This window comes from Ranitomeya variabilis, chromosome 6 (genome assembly GCF_051348905.1).
Source record: "Ranitomeya variabilis isolate aRanVar5 chromosome 6, aRanVar5.hap1, whole genome shotgun sequence".
NCBI lineage: Eukaryota > Metazoa > Chordata > Amphibia > Anura > Dendrobatidae > Ranitomeya > Ranitomeya variabilis.
In genome coordinates this window covers 354496364-354514968 of record NC_135237.1, presented here as the reverse complement: position 1 = coordinate 354514968, position 18605 = coordinate 354496364, and the positions used below count along the sequence as shown (strand labels likewise).

General features: G+C 43.1%; 1 protein-coding gene across 1 annotated transcript in view; it reads right to left on the bottom strand.

Moving 5' to 3' along the window:
* The window catches only part of KDM1B (lysine demethylase 1B), a 93403-nt gene extending 78782 nt beyond the window's left edge, over positions 1 to 14621 (bottom strand). The window contains exons 1-4 of the mRNA XM_077269950.1: positions 14412 to 14621; positions 14199 to 14323; positions 927 to 1016; positions 743 to 854 (exon numbers count right to left, since the gene is read on the bottom strand). Of these exons, the coding sequence (XP_077126065.1) occupies positions 743 to 854; positions 927 to 1016; positions 14199 to 14323; positions 14412 to 14522 (438 nt within the window). The 5' untranslated portion in view covers positions 14523 to 14621. The remainder of the gene's footprint in view (positions 1 to 742; positions 855 to 926; positions 1017 to 14198; positions 14324 to 14411) is intronic.
* Between the last annotated feature and the right edge of the window lie 3984 nt (positions 14622 to 18605).

Sequence of the window (18605 nt, the reverse complement as noted above, 5' to 3'; positions counted from 1 at the left end):
TTCAAAAAATTGTTTGCAACATCAGTAGCAACAGCAGGCATAGAAGCCACAATAAAAGGTGTCGCAGACTGCAATAATGCGAGATCAATGCAGCACACTAAAAACGACACCATTGCCTAGTGGGCCCAGTCGTGGGATGCAAAAGTCATTTTAGATTCATGACTGGTTCATCTAGATGAAAGATAAGGAGGTCTACACTTTCATGGGACAGCCGGATGCACTTATCTGTCAGGACACCACCAGCAGTGCTGACAACATGTTCTGAGAGAACCTGGCTGCCGGACATAACAAATCCTCCAAGGCGTGACAGGCAAGATTAGGCCATTCTTTTATTTTTGAAGACCAAAATGCAAAAAGGTCCAAGTTCCCCCTGATGGCATGGATATTGAGTTCCAGACACTCCTGCATCATCATCTCCAGTTATTCACATCGTGTCAGACTTGTACTCTGTTTTGCTGGTGTACGGGTAGGTATAAAAAAAACCAAACAAACATACATACACACATTATATTAAAATATAATACCATGTATACCAGGATGAGGGGCATATATACCAAGATGGGGATATTACCCCATAGTAGTGTCAGCAGCAAACAGCAGTGTGTAATGACCACATTTTTTGTTAACATTATTTTCTATTTTCCTCCTCTAAAACCTCGACAAATGCAGTATGTTTAATTGTGGAACAACCCCTTTAATAACATCCAAATTTTAGATACACAAGTTAAATCAAATATCTCACCCAGTAGGGAAGCTGCTGGTCAGCCATGAATGCCTTAGGGCTTGGTTCACTTTTTCCATTACTTGTCCATGTACGTTTCCAAGTAGAATATTTGTCATAACCATCTTTGTGACTTAAAAAAAAAATATATATATAAAAATTTGGCAAAATTACAGTGGCCTAATGCTATTTTATTATTACCTACCTTCTATAGTAGTGATCAAAGCATTCATTGCAGAAATGTTCCCCACAAGAAAGATGATACCATCTGGATGTGTAACCATTCTTTGCACATCTGAAAAAGAATAAAATTCACGATCACGTCTGATTAAACCACTAATATATGGATCCTTACACAATATAACAATCACGTAGATAAAATTCAAACTCAAAATTTTTCTAGTAACCCATTACTTCAGCACGCAACACTTTAGAGCAAACAATTTTGTCTTTTATAAGATCAGCTCTTAACCCCTTTCTGACTTCGGGCGTAACAGTACGCCGATGTCGGAATTCCACCCTTTGATGTGGGCTTCGGCGCCGAGCCCACATTTTTCACCGCACACGTCAGCTGTTTTGAACAGCTGACATGTGCCTCTAACAGCGCGCGGGTTGAATCGCGATCCACCTGCGGATGTTAACCCGTTAAATGCTGCTGTTAAACTCTGACAGCGGCATTTAACTCGCGCTTCCTGCAAGCGCAACGGAAATCCCGCCCATCAGTGACTCAGTCACGTGATCGCGGTTCACTGATGGGTTGAAATGACAACTAGAGGTCTCCAGCAGACCTGTATGGTTGTCACTGCTGTTTTTCTGAGTGCCGCCAGGTGGTCTGCGCTCATAGCAAGTGAGCAATTCTGCTACATACAGGCGATCTAATCATTGGGAACATGTATCCCCTTAAAACAAGATTTTTATTATAAATTCTTTTAAAACAACACCACACCCAGTGTTTCTATAATCCCAGAATGTCACTTTTTTCTAAATACTAATATATGATTTTCTAACATGGCCAGTTTTTTGTCTAACCCCATTAATATTGACCTATGGGCACAGACGCTAATCAGGTTTTTTCTACCAATTATGATATAACCGAGAACTCAGAAAATCCCTCTGTAAAAACATTGTTTAAAGAGTTATATTTAGCCTACAAAGAAAATATAAAATCTTGGTGGGAAACAAAAGGGTTGGAAAACTACATTAAAAATAAAATTGTTCCTAAGGGTCTCCGAATAACGATACAACCCTCACCCAGAACAGCCAATCCAAACTTGTTAGCAGCGTGGACAAAGGAGTCGGTGGAGGCTTCTGTGAGGTTTATGCAGCTTCTTCTCATTGAAGAAAAAAAATTATTTGAAGAATCAACTGAAAAATTGAACAACTTGATTGAAAAGGTTCAGAAACATAAATCAGATCCTGATTTTATTCGACGTGAGAATACGCTGCAAACCTCTATCGAAAAATTCCAGTCCAATCTAAAAGACCGAAAGCACACGCAATTTACACGGTATCTAGGTGAATTTAAAGATAACAGAGCGTACGAGTATCGGAGCAATACCTTATCTGAGATTTCATCATCAGATATTGATACCTCAGATACAGAGAGAGGAGATAACTTCACCACTTTTCGAGGGAAAGGTAGGCAGACGCAGGGAAGATGGTGTACCCAGAAATATCAACACAGGCAAAGGGGCAGAGGTGGAGGACCCAGATTGAACCAAGTTATGCCATCTTCATCTGCTTCCTCTGCAGTACCTCGACAGTCTTTTTTAGAACAGGGTCCATCAGGGGGATACGACCTCAGGAGCAAAGCAACATAGGACAGGGGGAGGTGATTAACCTCTCATCCTATGTGTTATTGGGAGAGGATTATTCCCTTTTGGGAAGAGGTCTAAATTTTGTCCCGACGGGCTCATATGACTGTTTTAGATGGGTGAAGGATTTGAACCTATTCGGACGTAACCTAAAATGGAAACTGTTTTTTCAACAAAATGATGTGGAAAATTGTAGAAGGCTGGGGGTTTTGGAGGACGATCTTGAAAGTTGACGGATCTACTGAATGAGAATGACCATATACGGGGGAAAGGTCCCTTTAAAGAATTGAAAAACAAGAGTACCAAGATGCCACCCATAAATGACGTAACCAGTATTGACATCTTTATGAAACTGGTGGAGGCAGATTTATCAAAGATTAAGGGTGGAAATCATGACTGGGCATCTAATTTAACTGAGGGTGAGAAAGCATCTCTAAAAAGACTTGAAAAAAAATAAGGATTTAATCATAAAGGCCTCTGATAAAGGGGGAACCTCGTTGTCATGAATCATTCAATATACCTGAATATGTGCCATGCTCTATTATTTGAGCATGACACATATGAAATTCTGTCAAAAGATCCCACAAAAGATTATAAGGAAGTCTTGGAGACCATATTAAATCAGGCTAAAGGAGAAGGGCTAATATCGGAGAATGAATATAGGTTCATGTTACCAGAGAAGGTTATGATCCCAACATTCTACGCCCTGCCAAAAGTACACAAGGGCTTGGAGCCTCTAAAAGAACGCCCAATAGTATCAGGGATAGATTCCCTAACACAAAATAGTGGAGTCTACCTGGATAGGGTATTAAGATCATTTGTCACTTTGCTTCCGTCTTACGTTAGGGACACTTCCCATTTGCTGTCTATGCTGGAGGGGATCACATTGGGAAGTGATACACTTATAGCGTCTATAGATGTCGAGGCGCTGTATAGCTCTATTCCACATGAACATGGTGAGAAGGCTGTGGCCCATTTCCTTAGGACCAGGGCGGTGGAATGTTGGGATCATAATGCCTTCATACAAAACCTCTTGTCGTTTTTTCTGACCCACAACTATTTTTTATTCAAATGGTAAGTACTTCCACCAGCTCAGGGGTACAGCGATGGGGAGCCCCTGTGCCCCCACGTACGCTAATATCTTCCTGTGCTGATATTTGATATTCTGGTCTAGCTCCACCAATGATTTTTGTAAGTTTGTGGAGAACATTAACGACAATGTTATTGGTCTGAAATTTACATGTGAGTACCATGAACATAACATCAATTTTTTGAGCCTAACAATATCAAAAAGGCAGGATGGAGGCATTGAAACCTGTACATTTCGAAAACCGACGGCTGTTAACAACTTACTACGGTGGAATAGTCATCACCCGGTACCCCTAAAAAGAGGAATACCAAAAGGGCAGTTCCTACGTATTAGGAGGAACTGCTCGGATGTGGGGGTATATAGGAAGCAGGCAGAAGAGTTGTATGGCAGATTTAGGGCGAGAGGGTACCCAAAGAATGTACTAGATGGTCCTTTCAAAGAGGCACTTACAGCTAATAGACAATCTCTCCTTATTAAAAAAGAACGGAATGAAATGGAGAGAGTAGTTAGGATGATCGGTACATATGATGGGCAGTCCGAAAGGGTCTTTCAGATATTTCAGAAACACTGGGGTATTCTGCTTGCAGACCCTAATGTTAGTAACTTGATATCCTCCAGGCCCAGTATCACGTACAGGAGAGGAAGGACCATAGGGGATACTCTGGTCCGGAGCCTGTATGTTAGGCCTCAGAAGGAAGGCACCTGGCTTGATAGAAAACCAAATGGTTTCTATAGATGTGGGAACTGTTCGAGATGTGCGATGATGGTACAATGTAAAACGTTCCGCAGTGCGGCGAATGGTAGAGAATACCACATTAGAGATTTTGGAAATTGCAAAACCACCGGGGTAGTCTATAAAGCTACGTGTACCTGCCCGAAAGACTACATCGGCAAAACAATTAGAGAACTAAGGGTGAGGGTGGGGGAACACGTAGGGGACATAAGGAATAAGAGGGACACCCCGGTGGCTCGGCATATGAATGAAGTGCATGGGGGTAACTTGAAAGAAATTGCCTTTAATATGGTGGAGATGATCAGACCCAAAATAAGAGGGGGTGACTTAGATAAAGCCATCCAGCGAAAAGAAACAGAATGGATGTATAGGCTACAATCTATGTCCCCCAAGGGCCTAAATGAATATCTCTCATACACATGTTTCATATAATAATTTCCTTTTTCTGTGTATTTTAGCTGCTAGGGCCCTATGGAATTAGGGTAGTATGGACTTATAGGTAAACTGGCCAATGTTTCAAGCATGTTTGTACATGCACCATATTACATGGAATACTATATTGAAAAATATATTTTTTGTTCTTTTTTTAGGGACATTATATCTATAATTTTTTCTATAATTACACAGGTCAACAAAAAAAAATTTTTTTTCTGGTGTCCAAAATATTTTAATGAATTTGGGGTATTTTTGGGGTGCTGATTCTGAATATGCTATCAGTTTTGCCAGATTGGCTCAAGTTTTTGACATTTTTGGTATCTTATTTATAGCACTTGTTGGTAAATGCGACGCATCATCTCATTAATTTCTTTGGATTAGTACTTGAACTGAGCAGTTCTCAATATAGTTTTGTGTTAATTAGTGTTCTAAAAGTTTGTTCATAGCTTGATTTTTGCACTAACTTTATGTTGTTGTCTGTTTTCCAGTGAAAAGCATGAACTCATCAAGAAGAAGTTGTCTTAACGATCCAGACTCATTCTGTTACATTTGTGGTGAATATACACTGCCAAAACATAGAAGAAACATAACAGACTTCGTAAAAAAAGTGTATTTTGCCTATTTTGGGGTTATGCTTGGGGACCAAGACAAGTTTTGGGCACCACACATAGTGTGCAAAGCATGTATCGAATTATTACGAAAATGGAGCAAAGGACAAAGAAAAAGCTTCAAATTTGGTGTTCCAATGGTGTGGAGAGAGCAAAAAAATCATCATGATGACTGTTATTTCTGTGCAGTGCAAGTGCAAGGATTCAATAAGCATAAGAAACGAAAATGGGAGTATCCTAACATGGAATCTGCAAGAAGGCCTGTCCCTCATTGTGAAGATGTGCCTGTACCTGTGTTTACCATGTTACCTGACCTTCCCCCACCTGATGATGATGAAATGCAGGGTATGGAGCTAAACATTAGTTCTGGAAATGAACTAGAATATGAAGGAAGTTTCAGAACACCTACGCAATTTACCCAAGGAGAGCTCAACGATCTAATAAGAGACCTCAACCTCTCAAAAAGTGCATCCGAACTTTTAGCTTCAAGGCTAAGTGAAAAAAATTGTCTGACGCCTGGAACTAAAATTACATCTTACAGGACCAGAGAAGAAGCACTTCTTCAATTTTTCTGTGAAGATGACCTACTTGTATATTGTAAGGATATTCCTGGCCTGATGCTGCAAATGGGTTTACAAGTATATCGTCCTGAAGACTGGAGGCTTTTCATAGATAGTTCTAAAAGGAGTTTGAAATGTGTTTTGTTGAACAATGGCAATCAGTGTGCATCTCTTCCAGTAGCTCACTCAACTAAACTTGCAGAACAATACAAAAATGTCAAAATGGTCTTGGAGAAACTGTGCTACCATGAGCATTCGTGGCTGATATGTGTTGATTTAAAAATGGTCAACTTTTTACTTGGACAGCAAAGTGGATACACAAAGTATCCTTGCTTCATCTGCATGTGGGATAGTAGAGCAAAACATCAGCACTGGGAGAAACTGAATTGGCCTCCAAGGGACACCTTGACAGTAGGAGCATCAAACATAGTGAACGAACCTTTGGTGGACAGGGAAAAAAATCATTCTACCACCACTTCACATAAAGTTAGGATTAATGTAGCAGTTCGTCAAGGCATTAGACAAAGATGGTAATTGCTTCATGTACATCTGCAGATCTTTCCCTGGTCTTAGTAGCGAAAAACTGAAGGCAGGAATCTTTGATGGTCCTCAAATTCGGAAACTCATTAAAGATTCAAATTTTCCTAAGGAAATGAATGACATTGAAGCTGCTGCATGGTGTAGTTTTGTGTTGGTAGTGAAGAACTTCTTGGGAAATCAAAAGGCAGACAATTATGAAGAACTGGTACAAAACATGCTATTGTGATTTAGAAATCTGGGTGTACACATGAGCATTAAATTGCATTATCTTCACAGTCACTTGGACAGATTTCCAGAAAACCTTGGAGATTTTAGCGAAGAACAAGGGGAGAGATTTCATCAGGATATTATGGTGATGGAGGAAAGGTACCAAGGCAGATGGGACAGACATATGATGGCTGATTACTGCTGGAATCTACAGCGTGACTGCCCAAATAGCTCACATAGAAGAAAATCATATAAAAAGCGCTTTTCCAGCGATTAAATGTCTCCTATCTTTCATGTCTTGTTCATTTTTGAAGATTACTTTCTAAAACTAGTTAAAATAAACTAAAATCAACATTTACTTTGTTAAATTTATTGTATTCATGACAATATCAATAAAGTTAATGCGCGTGTAGCAAATTACGTCTTTTTTTTTTTTTTTTTTTACCCATTTTACGAAAAATCTCAAAAACTTGAGCCAATCTGGCAAAACTGATGACATATTCAGAATCAGCACCCCAAAGTTACCCTAAATTCGATGAAATATCTTTGGCACCAAAAATGCTGTTGACCAGTGTTATCTGTCCCCCCATTCTACTGATTTGGCAAGAGAGAATGTTTTATCTATTTAAATAATCTATGAGTAAAGCTGCGGTGTCATTTCATTAACGGGCTGAGGATATTTGCCATATTGCTGTATGACAATCTATGGCACTCAGAATATATGTAAAATCTTTGCCGGACTTAGGTTTAAGTTTTGGTATATTGATCCGGAACCTGTGCATATCACTTTTTTTTCCGGCAGTCAAACTTACTGTGAGCGCACGGAATATTATTTCCGGTTTGGCGCAATGAAGTGTTACACATGCAGCATCCGGTCTGTGGAACGCTGATGTAATTTTCTTCTAAGCTCATGCTCACTAACATGAGGGTATTGGTATCTCCGCGCAAGCGCAGGAGGACGTGGGTACGTCTAATCTTGCATCTGGGATATGAGGATTCTAATTGTACTTCCGCACTTGCGCATTAAGCGTATACACACGCCGGAGTAACACGGGGTTGTTTTGGGAGGTAAGACATCTTATCACTCAGTGTTTTGTGTCAGTACTAATTAAGGCTGACGCTGATTGGAGCATACATATGAACGGGGGTATTTAATTCCGCCCGGTCGGACTGCGGGCTATGCCGCTTATCTATGGCATCCGCTATCTGACATCCTCTATAATGTGCCTCCTGATGAACCGAACCACGGGGAAACACGTTGAGGCGTAACGTATAATATGCAATCTTGCGAGTACTACTGACATATCTTGCAGTGTGACTTAATATGTCCATTTGGACATTTGATAATGACTATTGATGCTGTCAATTCTTTTTGTTAGGCGTTTTTTGGTTGCACTAATGATATCTGTGCTATAAGTGGTCTGACATTTTATAAATCATGTGTTTTTGAGATATGATCAGTAGTTGATATATTTTGCCAAATACATCTTTACATATGTGGCATATTTGTTAGCATACCCACTGCAATTTAGTAATCCAGAATGATAAACTATGATTAGGGACTGTATACCTGCAAGGAAAATGACAATATTTATCCTGTTCTTTGCCGTGGTCCTTTTTTTGCTAATTTCATTATAATGAGTTATTTATATTTTTTTTTTTTACCAATTTTTTTGTCTTTCTTCATCTTTGTTCTTTCATTATTGTTTTCTCACCTGTAGAATAGGGTGAGCTAGGGTAGTGAGGGGTAGCCTACGTTGAGTGGGGGCGCCAAAAAAGCGTTATTAGGGTGCCAACCTCCACAGCCAAGCAGGGGACAGGAAAGGTTATTCTAGGGTATGCGTTAGACCTTGGTCCTTTTTTTTGCATTTGTAGGCAATTTTCTGCCAAGAACACTGGGTGTGGTGTTGTTTTAAAAGAATTTATAATAAAAATCTTGTTTTAAGGGGATACATGTTCACTAAGTTTCTTCCCAGAATGTGACTTTTTTCTAAATACTAATATACAATCTAATCATTGCCTGTATGTAGCAGAGCTGATACGATTATGGCAGCTTCTAGTCTCCCATGGAGACTATTGAAGCATGTCAAAAGTTAATAAAAAAGGATTTGAAAAATATTTTAAAAAAAATTAAAAAGGTCAAATCACCCACCTTTCACCCCATTCAAAATAAAATACAAAAAATAAATAAATCAAACATACACATACATATTTGAGTTCAGAATCGCCCGATCAATATAAAAAAAATTAACCCAAATCGCTAAATGGCGTAACGAGAAAAAAGTCAAAACCCCATATCTAAAGATATATTATTTCTAAAAACTTTTTTTTTTTGTGTAATGGCAGCAAAACAATACAAAAAAAAAAAAAAAAAAAAAAAAAAAAAAAAAAAAAAAATTATATATATATATATATATATATATATATATATATATATATATATATATATATATATATATATATATATATATATATATATATATATATATATATATATATATATATATATATATATATATATATATATATACTAGCTGTACTACCCGGCTTCGCCCGGGTTAATGACTGCTGTTAGCAAAATAGAATGTGTTAACAAAAATTTATTCTGCACACAAAAACCACAAAACAAATAGATAGAAATGTAATTATTAAAAGGCAAAAACTAAGCAAATAGAAGCATTTCACAACATATATTAGCTTTGTTATACTGAGAATGTCTTTGTTGCCTATATTAACCAATCAGAGCTCAGGTTAATTAACTGTAGCAAAATAGAAGCTGAGCTGTGATTGGTTGCTATTGGCAGCCTGATAAATCCCCAGCCAACAGGAAGCCCTCCCCCCTGGCAGTATATATTAGCTCACACATACACATAATAGACAGGTCATGTGACTGACAGCTGCCGTATTTCCTATATGGTACATTTGTTGCTCTTGTAGTTTGCTTATTAATCAGATTTTTATTTTTGAAGGACAATACCAGACTTGTGTGTGTTTTAGGGCGAGTTTTATGTGTCAAGTTGTGTGTGTTGAGTTGCGTGTGGCGACATGCATGTAGCGACTTTTGTGAGATGAGTTTTGTGTGGCGACATGCGTGTAGCAACATTTTGTGTGTTGAGTTGCATGTGACAGGTTAGTGTAGCAAGTTGTGTGCAGCAAGATTTGTGCATGGCGAGTTTTGCGCGTGGCGAGTTTTATGTGTGGTGCATTTTGAGTATGTGCAAGTTTTGTGTGAGGCAACTTTTGCATGTGGTGCAACTTTTGTACATGTGGCAATTTTTCTGTGTGTGCAAGTTTTGCATGAGGTGAGTTTTCCATGAGGTGAGTTTTGCACGTGTGGCGAGTTTTGCGTGAGCCTAGTTTTGCATATGGCGAGTTTTGCATGTAGCGAGTTTTGAGTGGTGACTTTTGTGTTTCGACTTTTATGTGGCGAGGTTGGTGTGTGTGTGTGGTGAAATGTGTGCTGAGGGTGGTATATGTGTTCAAGCACGTGGTAGTGTGTGGCGCATTTTGTGTTTGTGTTCATATCCCCGTGTGTGGTGAGTATCCCATGTCGGGGCCCCACCTTAGCAACTGTACGGTATATACTCTTTGTCGCCATCGCTCTCATTCTTTAAGTCCTCATTGTTCACATCTGGCAGCTGTCAATTTTCCTCCAACACTTTTCCCTTCACTTTTTCCCCATTATGTAGATAGGAGCAAAATTGTTTGGTGAATTGGAACGCGCGGGGTTAAAATTTCACCTCACAACATAGCCTATGACGCTCTCGGGGTCCAGACGTGTGACTGTGCAAAATTTTGTGGCTGTAGCTGCGACGGTACAGATGCCAATCCCGGACATACACACATACATACATACACACATTCAGCTTTATATATTAGATATACCTGTATGTAATCTCCTGTATATAGTATATACCTGTGTGTCATCTCACCTATATATAGTATATATCTGTGTGTCATCTCCTGTATATAGTATATACCTGTATGTCATCTCCTCCTATACATAGCATATACCTGTGTCATCTCCTCCTGTATATACTATATACCTGTAGGTAATCTGCTCCTGTATATAGTATATACCTGTGTGTCATCTCCTCCTGTATATAGTATATACCTGTATGTCATCTCCTCCTGTATGTAGTATGTACCTGTATGTCATCTCCTCCTCTATATAGTATATACCTGTGTGTCATCTCTCCTGTATATAGTATATATCTGTGTGTCATCTCCTCCTGTATATAGTATATACCTGTGTGTCATCTCCCCTGTAAATAGTATATACCTGTGTGTCATCTCCTGTATATAGTATATAGCTGTATGCCATCTCCTCCTGTATTAGCCCTCGTTCACACGTTATTTGGTCAGTATTTTTACCTCAGTATTTGTAAGCTAAAATGGCAGCCTGATAAATCCCCAGCCAACAGTAAGCCCACCCCCTGGCAGTATATATTAGCTCACACATACACATAATAGACTGGTCATGTGACTGACAGCTGCCGGATTCCTATATGGTACATTTGTTGCTCTTGTAGTTTGTCTGCTTATTAATCAGATTTTTATTTTTGAAGGATACCAGACTTGTGTGTGTTTTAGGGCGAGTTTCGTGTGTCAAGTTGTGTGTGTTGAGTTGCGTGTGGCGACATGCATGTAGGGACTTTTGTGAGATGAGTTTTGTGTGGCGACATGCGTGTAGCAACTTTTTGTGTGTCGAGTTGCATGTGACAGGTTAGTGTAGCAAGTTGTGTGCAGCAAGTTTTGCGCATGGCGAGTTTTGCGCGTGGCGAGTTTTATGTGTGGTGCCTTTTGAGTATGTGCAAGTTTTGTGTGAGGCAACTTTTGCATGTGTTGCAACTTTTGTGCATGTGGCAATTTTTCTGCGTGTGGCAATTTTTCTGCGTGTGCAAGTTTTGCGTGTGGCGAGTTTTGCACGTGTGGCGAGTTTTGCATGTGGAGAGTTTTGCGCGTGGCGAGTTTTGAGCGGCGACTTTTGTGTTTCTACTTTTATGTGGCGAGGTTGGTGTATGTGTGGTGAAATGTGCACTGAGGGTGGTATATGTGTTCGAGCACGTGGTAGTGTGTGGCGCATTTTGTGTGTGTGTTCATATCCCCGTGGTGGTGTGATTATCCCATGTTGGGGCCCCACCTTAGCAACTGTACAGTATATACTCTTTGGTGCCATCGCTGTCATTCTTTAAGTCCCCCTTGTTCACATCTGGCAGCTGTTAATTTGCCTCCAACACTTTTCCTTTCATTTTTTCCCCATTATGTAGATAGGGGCAAAATTGTTTGGTGACTTGGAAAGCGCGGGGTTAAAATTTCACCTCACAATATAGCTTTGACGCTCTCAGGGTCCAGACGTGTGACTGTGCAAAATTTTGTGCCTGTAGCTGCGACGCCTCCAACACTTTTCCTTTCACTTTTTCCCCATTATGTAGATAGGGGCAAAATTGTTTGGTGAATTGGAAAGCGCGGGGTTAAAATTTCACCTCACAACATAGCCTATGACGCTCTCGGGGTCCAGACGTGTGACTGTGCAAAATTTTGTGGCTGTAGCTGCTACGGTTCAGATGCCAATCCCGGACATACATACATACATACATACATACACACACACACACATTCAGCTTTATATATTATATATATATATATATATATATATATATATATATATATATATATATATATATATATATATATATATATATATCTATATCTGGTATGGTTGGAATCACACCATCCCGAAGAATAAAGTTGTCTAGTCAATTACAATGCATGTTGAACAACTCCAAAATAAAAATTAGAACTGTTCTTGAGCTGTGATCTACACACGTGGTCAAAATTGTTGGTGCCCCTCATTAATGATAGAAAAACCCACAATGGTCACAGAAAAAAGAAAGAAAGAAAGAAAGAAAAAGAAAAGAAGCCTGGACAGAAATTATGGTACCCCTGAAAATAATGTGACAAAAGGGACATGTTAAATCCAGGTGTGTCCACTAACTAGCATCACATGTGTCTACAATTTTGAAATCAGTGAGTGGGCCTGTCTACAGGTTCTCACTGTGCTGTTTGGTGACATGGTGTGTATCACACTCAAAATGGACCAGAGGAAGCGAAGGAAAGTTGTTTCAGGAGATTAGAAATTATAGACAAACATGTTAAAGGTAAAAGTTATAAGACCATCTCCAAGCAGCTTCATGTTCCTGTGACTACAGTTGCACATATTATTCAGAAATTTAAGATTCATGGGACTGTAGCTATGAGACGGATAATACAAATTGTCACAAAAGAGTCCAGAAAAACTTCTAAACAGATTGAAGGTAAATTTCAAGCTCAAGCAACATCAGTGTCAGATCGCACCATCCGTTGTTGTATGAGCCAAAGTGGACTTCATGAGAGATGACCATTGTTGAAAAAAAAAAAAAAAATTGTAAAAAAGCCAGACTGGAATTTCCCAAACTACATGTTGACAAGCCACAATGCTTCTGGGACAATGTCCTATGGACAGATGAGACAAAAATTGAACTTTTTGGCAAGGTACATCAGCTCTATGTTCACAAATGGAAAAATGAAGCACATCAAGAAAAGAACACTGTCCATACTGTGAAACATGGAGGAGGCTCTGTTATGTTCTGGGGCTGCTTTGCTGCATCTGGCACAGGGTGTCTAGAATCAGTGCATTGTACAATGAAATCTTAAGACAATCAAGGGATTATAGAGAGAAATGAGCTGCCCAGTGTCAGAAAGCTTGGTCTCAGTCACTGGTCAAGGGTCTTGTAATAGTATAATGACCCAAAACACACAGCTAAAAACACACAAGAATGGCTACGAGGAAAACACTGGACTATTCTGAAGTGGCCTTGTATGAGCCCTGACCTAAATCCTATAGAGCATCTTTGGAAAGAGCTGAACATGCCATCTGGAAAAGGCAACCTTCAAACACGAGACAACTGGAGCAGTGGGACAAAATACCTGTCAAGAGGTGCAGAAGTCTCAATGACAGTTACAGAAATCGTTTGATTGCAGTGATTGCCTCAAAAGGTTGTGCAACAAAATATTAAAGGGAACCTGTCACCTGAATTTGACGGGACCAGTTTGGGGTCATATGGGCGGGGTTTTCGGGTGTTTGATTCACCCTTTCCTTACCCGCTGGCTGCATGCTGGCCACAATATTGGATTGAAGTTCATTCTCTGTCCTCCGGAGTACACGCCAGCGCAAGCCGCAGGTTTCATTGAGACTCTGTGTAACGTCCTGAATGTCTGATTCCGACCCCAGAGTCACCCCAATGGTATAGGACGGTGCCCGGTGGATCCTGACACTGTGCAGTCTCTGGCTGCCATCTGCAGCTGTTCTGTAACCCGCTGATGTCCGGGCACACTAAGGGCATTGGTACTGGAGATCCCTCATGGATGTTGCCCCCATTCTGGAGATGATCTCCTGCCATGTCAGGTCAGGTCACAACAGCCGGCGACCCACACACAGTAATGCCTACCTCTCCGCAGCGCTGGCAAAGCACACTGGGCACGTAGCCGTACAGCCGGCCTTCTCACACTTCCTGTACTTCTTCTCCAGGTAATCCTCCTCATCCTCTATGGCCTCACTCGCCTTTCTCCTCGCCTGACGGAACCAGAAGGAAAAACAGCTTAGAACAAAAGGCACAAGCGGCTTTATCGCAAAGGCGCTACAAGGAGCGCAGGGCGGTCACCTGCCGTCCTGAAGAGCGCACAGGCAGGCCGTCCGGTGAGGGCGAGGGCTCCGACTGGCCGCCGCCGCCGCTGCTGCTCTTCTTCTTTCCTTTGCCCTTAACACTAGACATAGCTGGGGATCAGGCAGCAGGTCACGTGTGTGCAGAGCAGGCAGCAGGTCACGTGTGTACAGGAGGCAGGTCACGTGTGCGCAGGGCAGGCAGCGGCTCACACGTCGGGACTTCCGCTCAGTACTGTGATTGGCTGGATGTCATGACTGTCACTACTGCACACGTGACACAACACTAATGACAGGGATGCTACTTAACCCTTTGCAAGATTTTACCTAATTCTAGAGCGGCGAAAGCAAACACCAGACACTGCGAGCTGCGGCCTCCCCGTCCGTCTCTGGGCCAGTTTGACGTCATGACGTAGCACACTTCGTCTGCAGTTCGACGCTGCGTGGTGCTCGGCCTGTGGCCGTGTAGTGTACTGCTGTACGTGTACTGCTGTACTGAGAGGCTCCAGTGTGAGGTGATAGCGGCTCCTGCGGCCGAGCAGAAGGGCCCTCATGGTGTGCTCCAGAGAGGCTCAATCTAGCACTTCCTAAGGCTACGTTCACATTTGCGTTGTGCGCCGCAGCGCACAACGCAAACAAAAACGCGGCAAAACGCACGCTAAAACGCTGCGTTTTTGCGCCGCATGCGTCCTTTTTGGCCGAAAGTTGGACGCAAAAAAAATGCAACTTGATGCGTTTCTTGCGTCCAACGCTTGCGGCCATGCGGCGCAAAACGCAGCACAACGCATGTCCATGCGCCCCCATGTTAAATATAGGGGCGCATGACGCATGCGGCGACGCTGCGGCGCCCGACACTGCGGCGACGCTGCGGCGCCCGACACTGCGGCGCTGACCGCAAATGTGAACGTAGCCTGAATAGCAGAAAGTGTGAGATGGCGCAGGCATCCTTCCAGGGGTGATCCAGGACTTGTAATGTGCGTCTAAGGTCAAGAACTGACACTGTCTGCCTGTTCTGTGACAATCTTTGCGGTCTCTGCGTTCCATCCCTTGCTTCATCTAATTACCTCTCCTCGCCAGAGCAGCATCTTCTCTCCCACACTGACCTGCTGACAGGGCGTTGCTGCACACATCATACTGACTGACAGCCGGCGTCACTGCACACATCATGCTGACTGACAGCCGGCATCGCTGCACACATCATACTGACTGACAGCCGGCATCACTGCTCACATCATACTGATTGACAGCCGGCGTCACTGCACCCATCATACTGACTGACAGACGGCATTGTTGCACACATCATACTGACTGACAGCCGGCGTTACTGCACACATCATACTGACTGACAGCCGGCGTCACTGCACACATCATACTGACTGACAGACAGCGTCGCTGCACACATACTGACTGACAGCCAGCGTCACAGCACACATCATACTGACTGACAGCCGGCATCACTGCACACATCATACTGACTGACAGACGGCGTCACTGCACACATCATGCTGACTGACAGACGGCGTCGCTGCACACATCATACTGACTGACAGCCGGCGTCACTGCACACATCATACTGACTGACAGCCGGCGTTGCTGCACACATGCTGACTGACAGCTGTCGTCGCTGCACACATCATGCTGACTGACAGATGGCGTCACTGCACACATCATGCTGACTGACAGCCAGCGTCACTGCACACATAATGCTGACTGACAGCCGGCGTCACTGCACACAAACTGACTGACAGCTGGCGTCGCTGCACACATCATGCTGACTGAGAGCCGGCATCGCTGCACACATCATGCTAGCTGACAGCCGGCGTCGCTGCACACATCATACTGACTGACAGTCAGCGTCACTGCACACATCATGCTGACTGACAGCCAGCGTCACTGCGCACATCATGCTGACTGACAGCCGGCGTCACTGCACACAAACTGACTGACAGCTGGCGTCGCTGCACACATCATGCTGACTGACAGCCGGCGTCACTGCACACATCATGTTGACTGACAGCCGGCATCGCTGCACACATCATACTGACTGACAGCCGGCATCACTGCTCACATCATACTGACAGCCGGCGTCACTGCAGACATCATACTGACTGACAGACGGCATTGTTGCACACATCATACTGACAGCCGGCATCACTGCTCACATCATACTGACAGCCGGCGTCACTGCACCCATCATACTGACTGACAGACGGCATTGTTGCACACATCATACTGACTGACAGCCGGCGTTACTGCACACATCATACTGACTGACAGCCGGCGTCACTGCACACATCATACTGACTGACAGACGGCGTCGCTGCACACATGCTGACTGACAGCCAGCGTCACAGCACACATCATACTGACTGACAGCCGGCATCACTGCACACATCATACTGACTGACAGACGGCGTCACTGCACACATCATACTGACTGACAGACGGCGTCACTGCACACATCATGCTGACTGACAGACGGCGTCGCTGCACACATCATACTGACTGACAGCCGGTGTCAGTGCACACATCATACTGACTGACAGCCGGCGTTGCTGCACACATGCTGACTGACAGCTGTCGTCGCTGCACACATCATGCTGACTGACAGATGGCGTCACTGCACACATCATGCTGACTGACAGCCAGCGTCACTGCACACATCATGCTGACTGACAGCCGGCGTCACTGCACACAAACTGACTGACAGCTGGCGTCGCTGCACACATCATGCTAGCTGACAGCCGGCGTCGCTGCACACATCATACTGACTGACAGCCAGCGTCACTGCACACATCATGCTGACTGACAGCCAGCGTCACTGCACACAAACTGACTGACAGCTGGCGTCGCTGCACACATCATGCTGACTGACAGCCGGCGTCACTGCACACATCATGTTGACTGACAGCCGGAATCGCTGCACACATCATACTGACTGACAGCCGGCGTCACTGCTCACATCATACTGACTGACAGCCGGCGTCACTGCAGACATCATACTGATTGACAGCCGGCGTCACTGCACCCATCATACTGACTGACAGACGGCATTGTTGCACACATACTGACTGACAGCCGGCGTTACTGCACACATCATACTGACTGACAGCCGGCGTCACTGCACACATCATACTGACTGACAGACGGCGTCGCTGCACACATGCTGACTGACAGCCAGCGTCACAGCACACATCATACTGACTGACAGCCGGCGTCACTGCACACATCATGCTGACTGACAGACGGCGTCGCTGCACACATCATACTGACTGACAGCCGGCGTTGCTGCACACATGCTGACTGACAGCTGTCGTCGCTGCACACATCATGCTGACTGACAGATGGCGTCACTGCACACATCATGCTGACTGACAGCCAGCGTCACTGCACACATCATGCTGACTGACAGCCGGCGTCACTGCACACAAACTCATATATAGTCAAGTAAAAAAGGCAGCACACTGCAGCGCTAAGACATGCAAACATGAAACATGAAAACTGAACTGCAATACTGCACTAGAAATATGAAAAATGAGAGCGTTTAGCGCATAAAAATGGCCAATTTTATGTGTACCTGATAGCCCCTTTACGGCATCTCTCGTATATCAGGTCCTACGCTTGCCTACCTCGCTGAGAATAAACGTCTCCATGTGAATGGGTACCTGTGAAAACCTCTTCCTAGACTCATATTCTCTCTCTCTGTGGAGGGGTACTGGACCTACTGCGATTAAAACACCTGGGCTAGGAGGCGGAGTGCTCAGTCAGAAGGCTAAATAATATATTTGAAAAAACTGACCGTCACATCCATACATAGACTAAGTGTGAACAGGTGCTGAACCTAGAGTAACCAACTCATATATAGTCAAGTAAAAAAGGCAGCACACTGCAGCGCTAAGACATGCAAATTGGCCATTTTTATGCGCTAAACGCTCTCATTTTTCATATTTCTAGTGCAGTATTGCACTATGCTGCTGCCACTAGGAGGCTGACACTAAGTGAAACAAAGAAAGTTAGCTCCTCCTCTGCAGTATACACCCTCCTGCTGGCTCTCAGCTAACCAGTTCGGTGCAAAAGCAGTAGGAGATCAATAACATATGAGCGTATAGCATGTCATATTATATACAGTTAGGTCCATATATATTTGGACAGAGACAACATTTTTCTAATTTTAGTTATAGACATTACCACAATG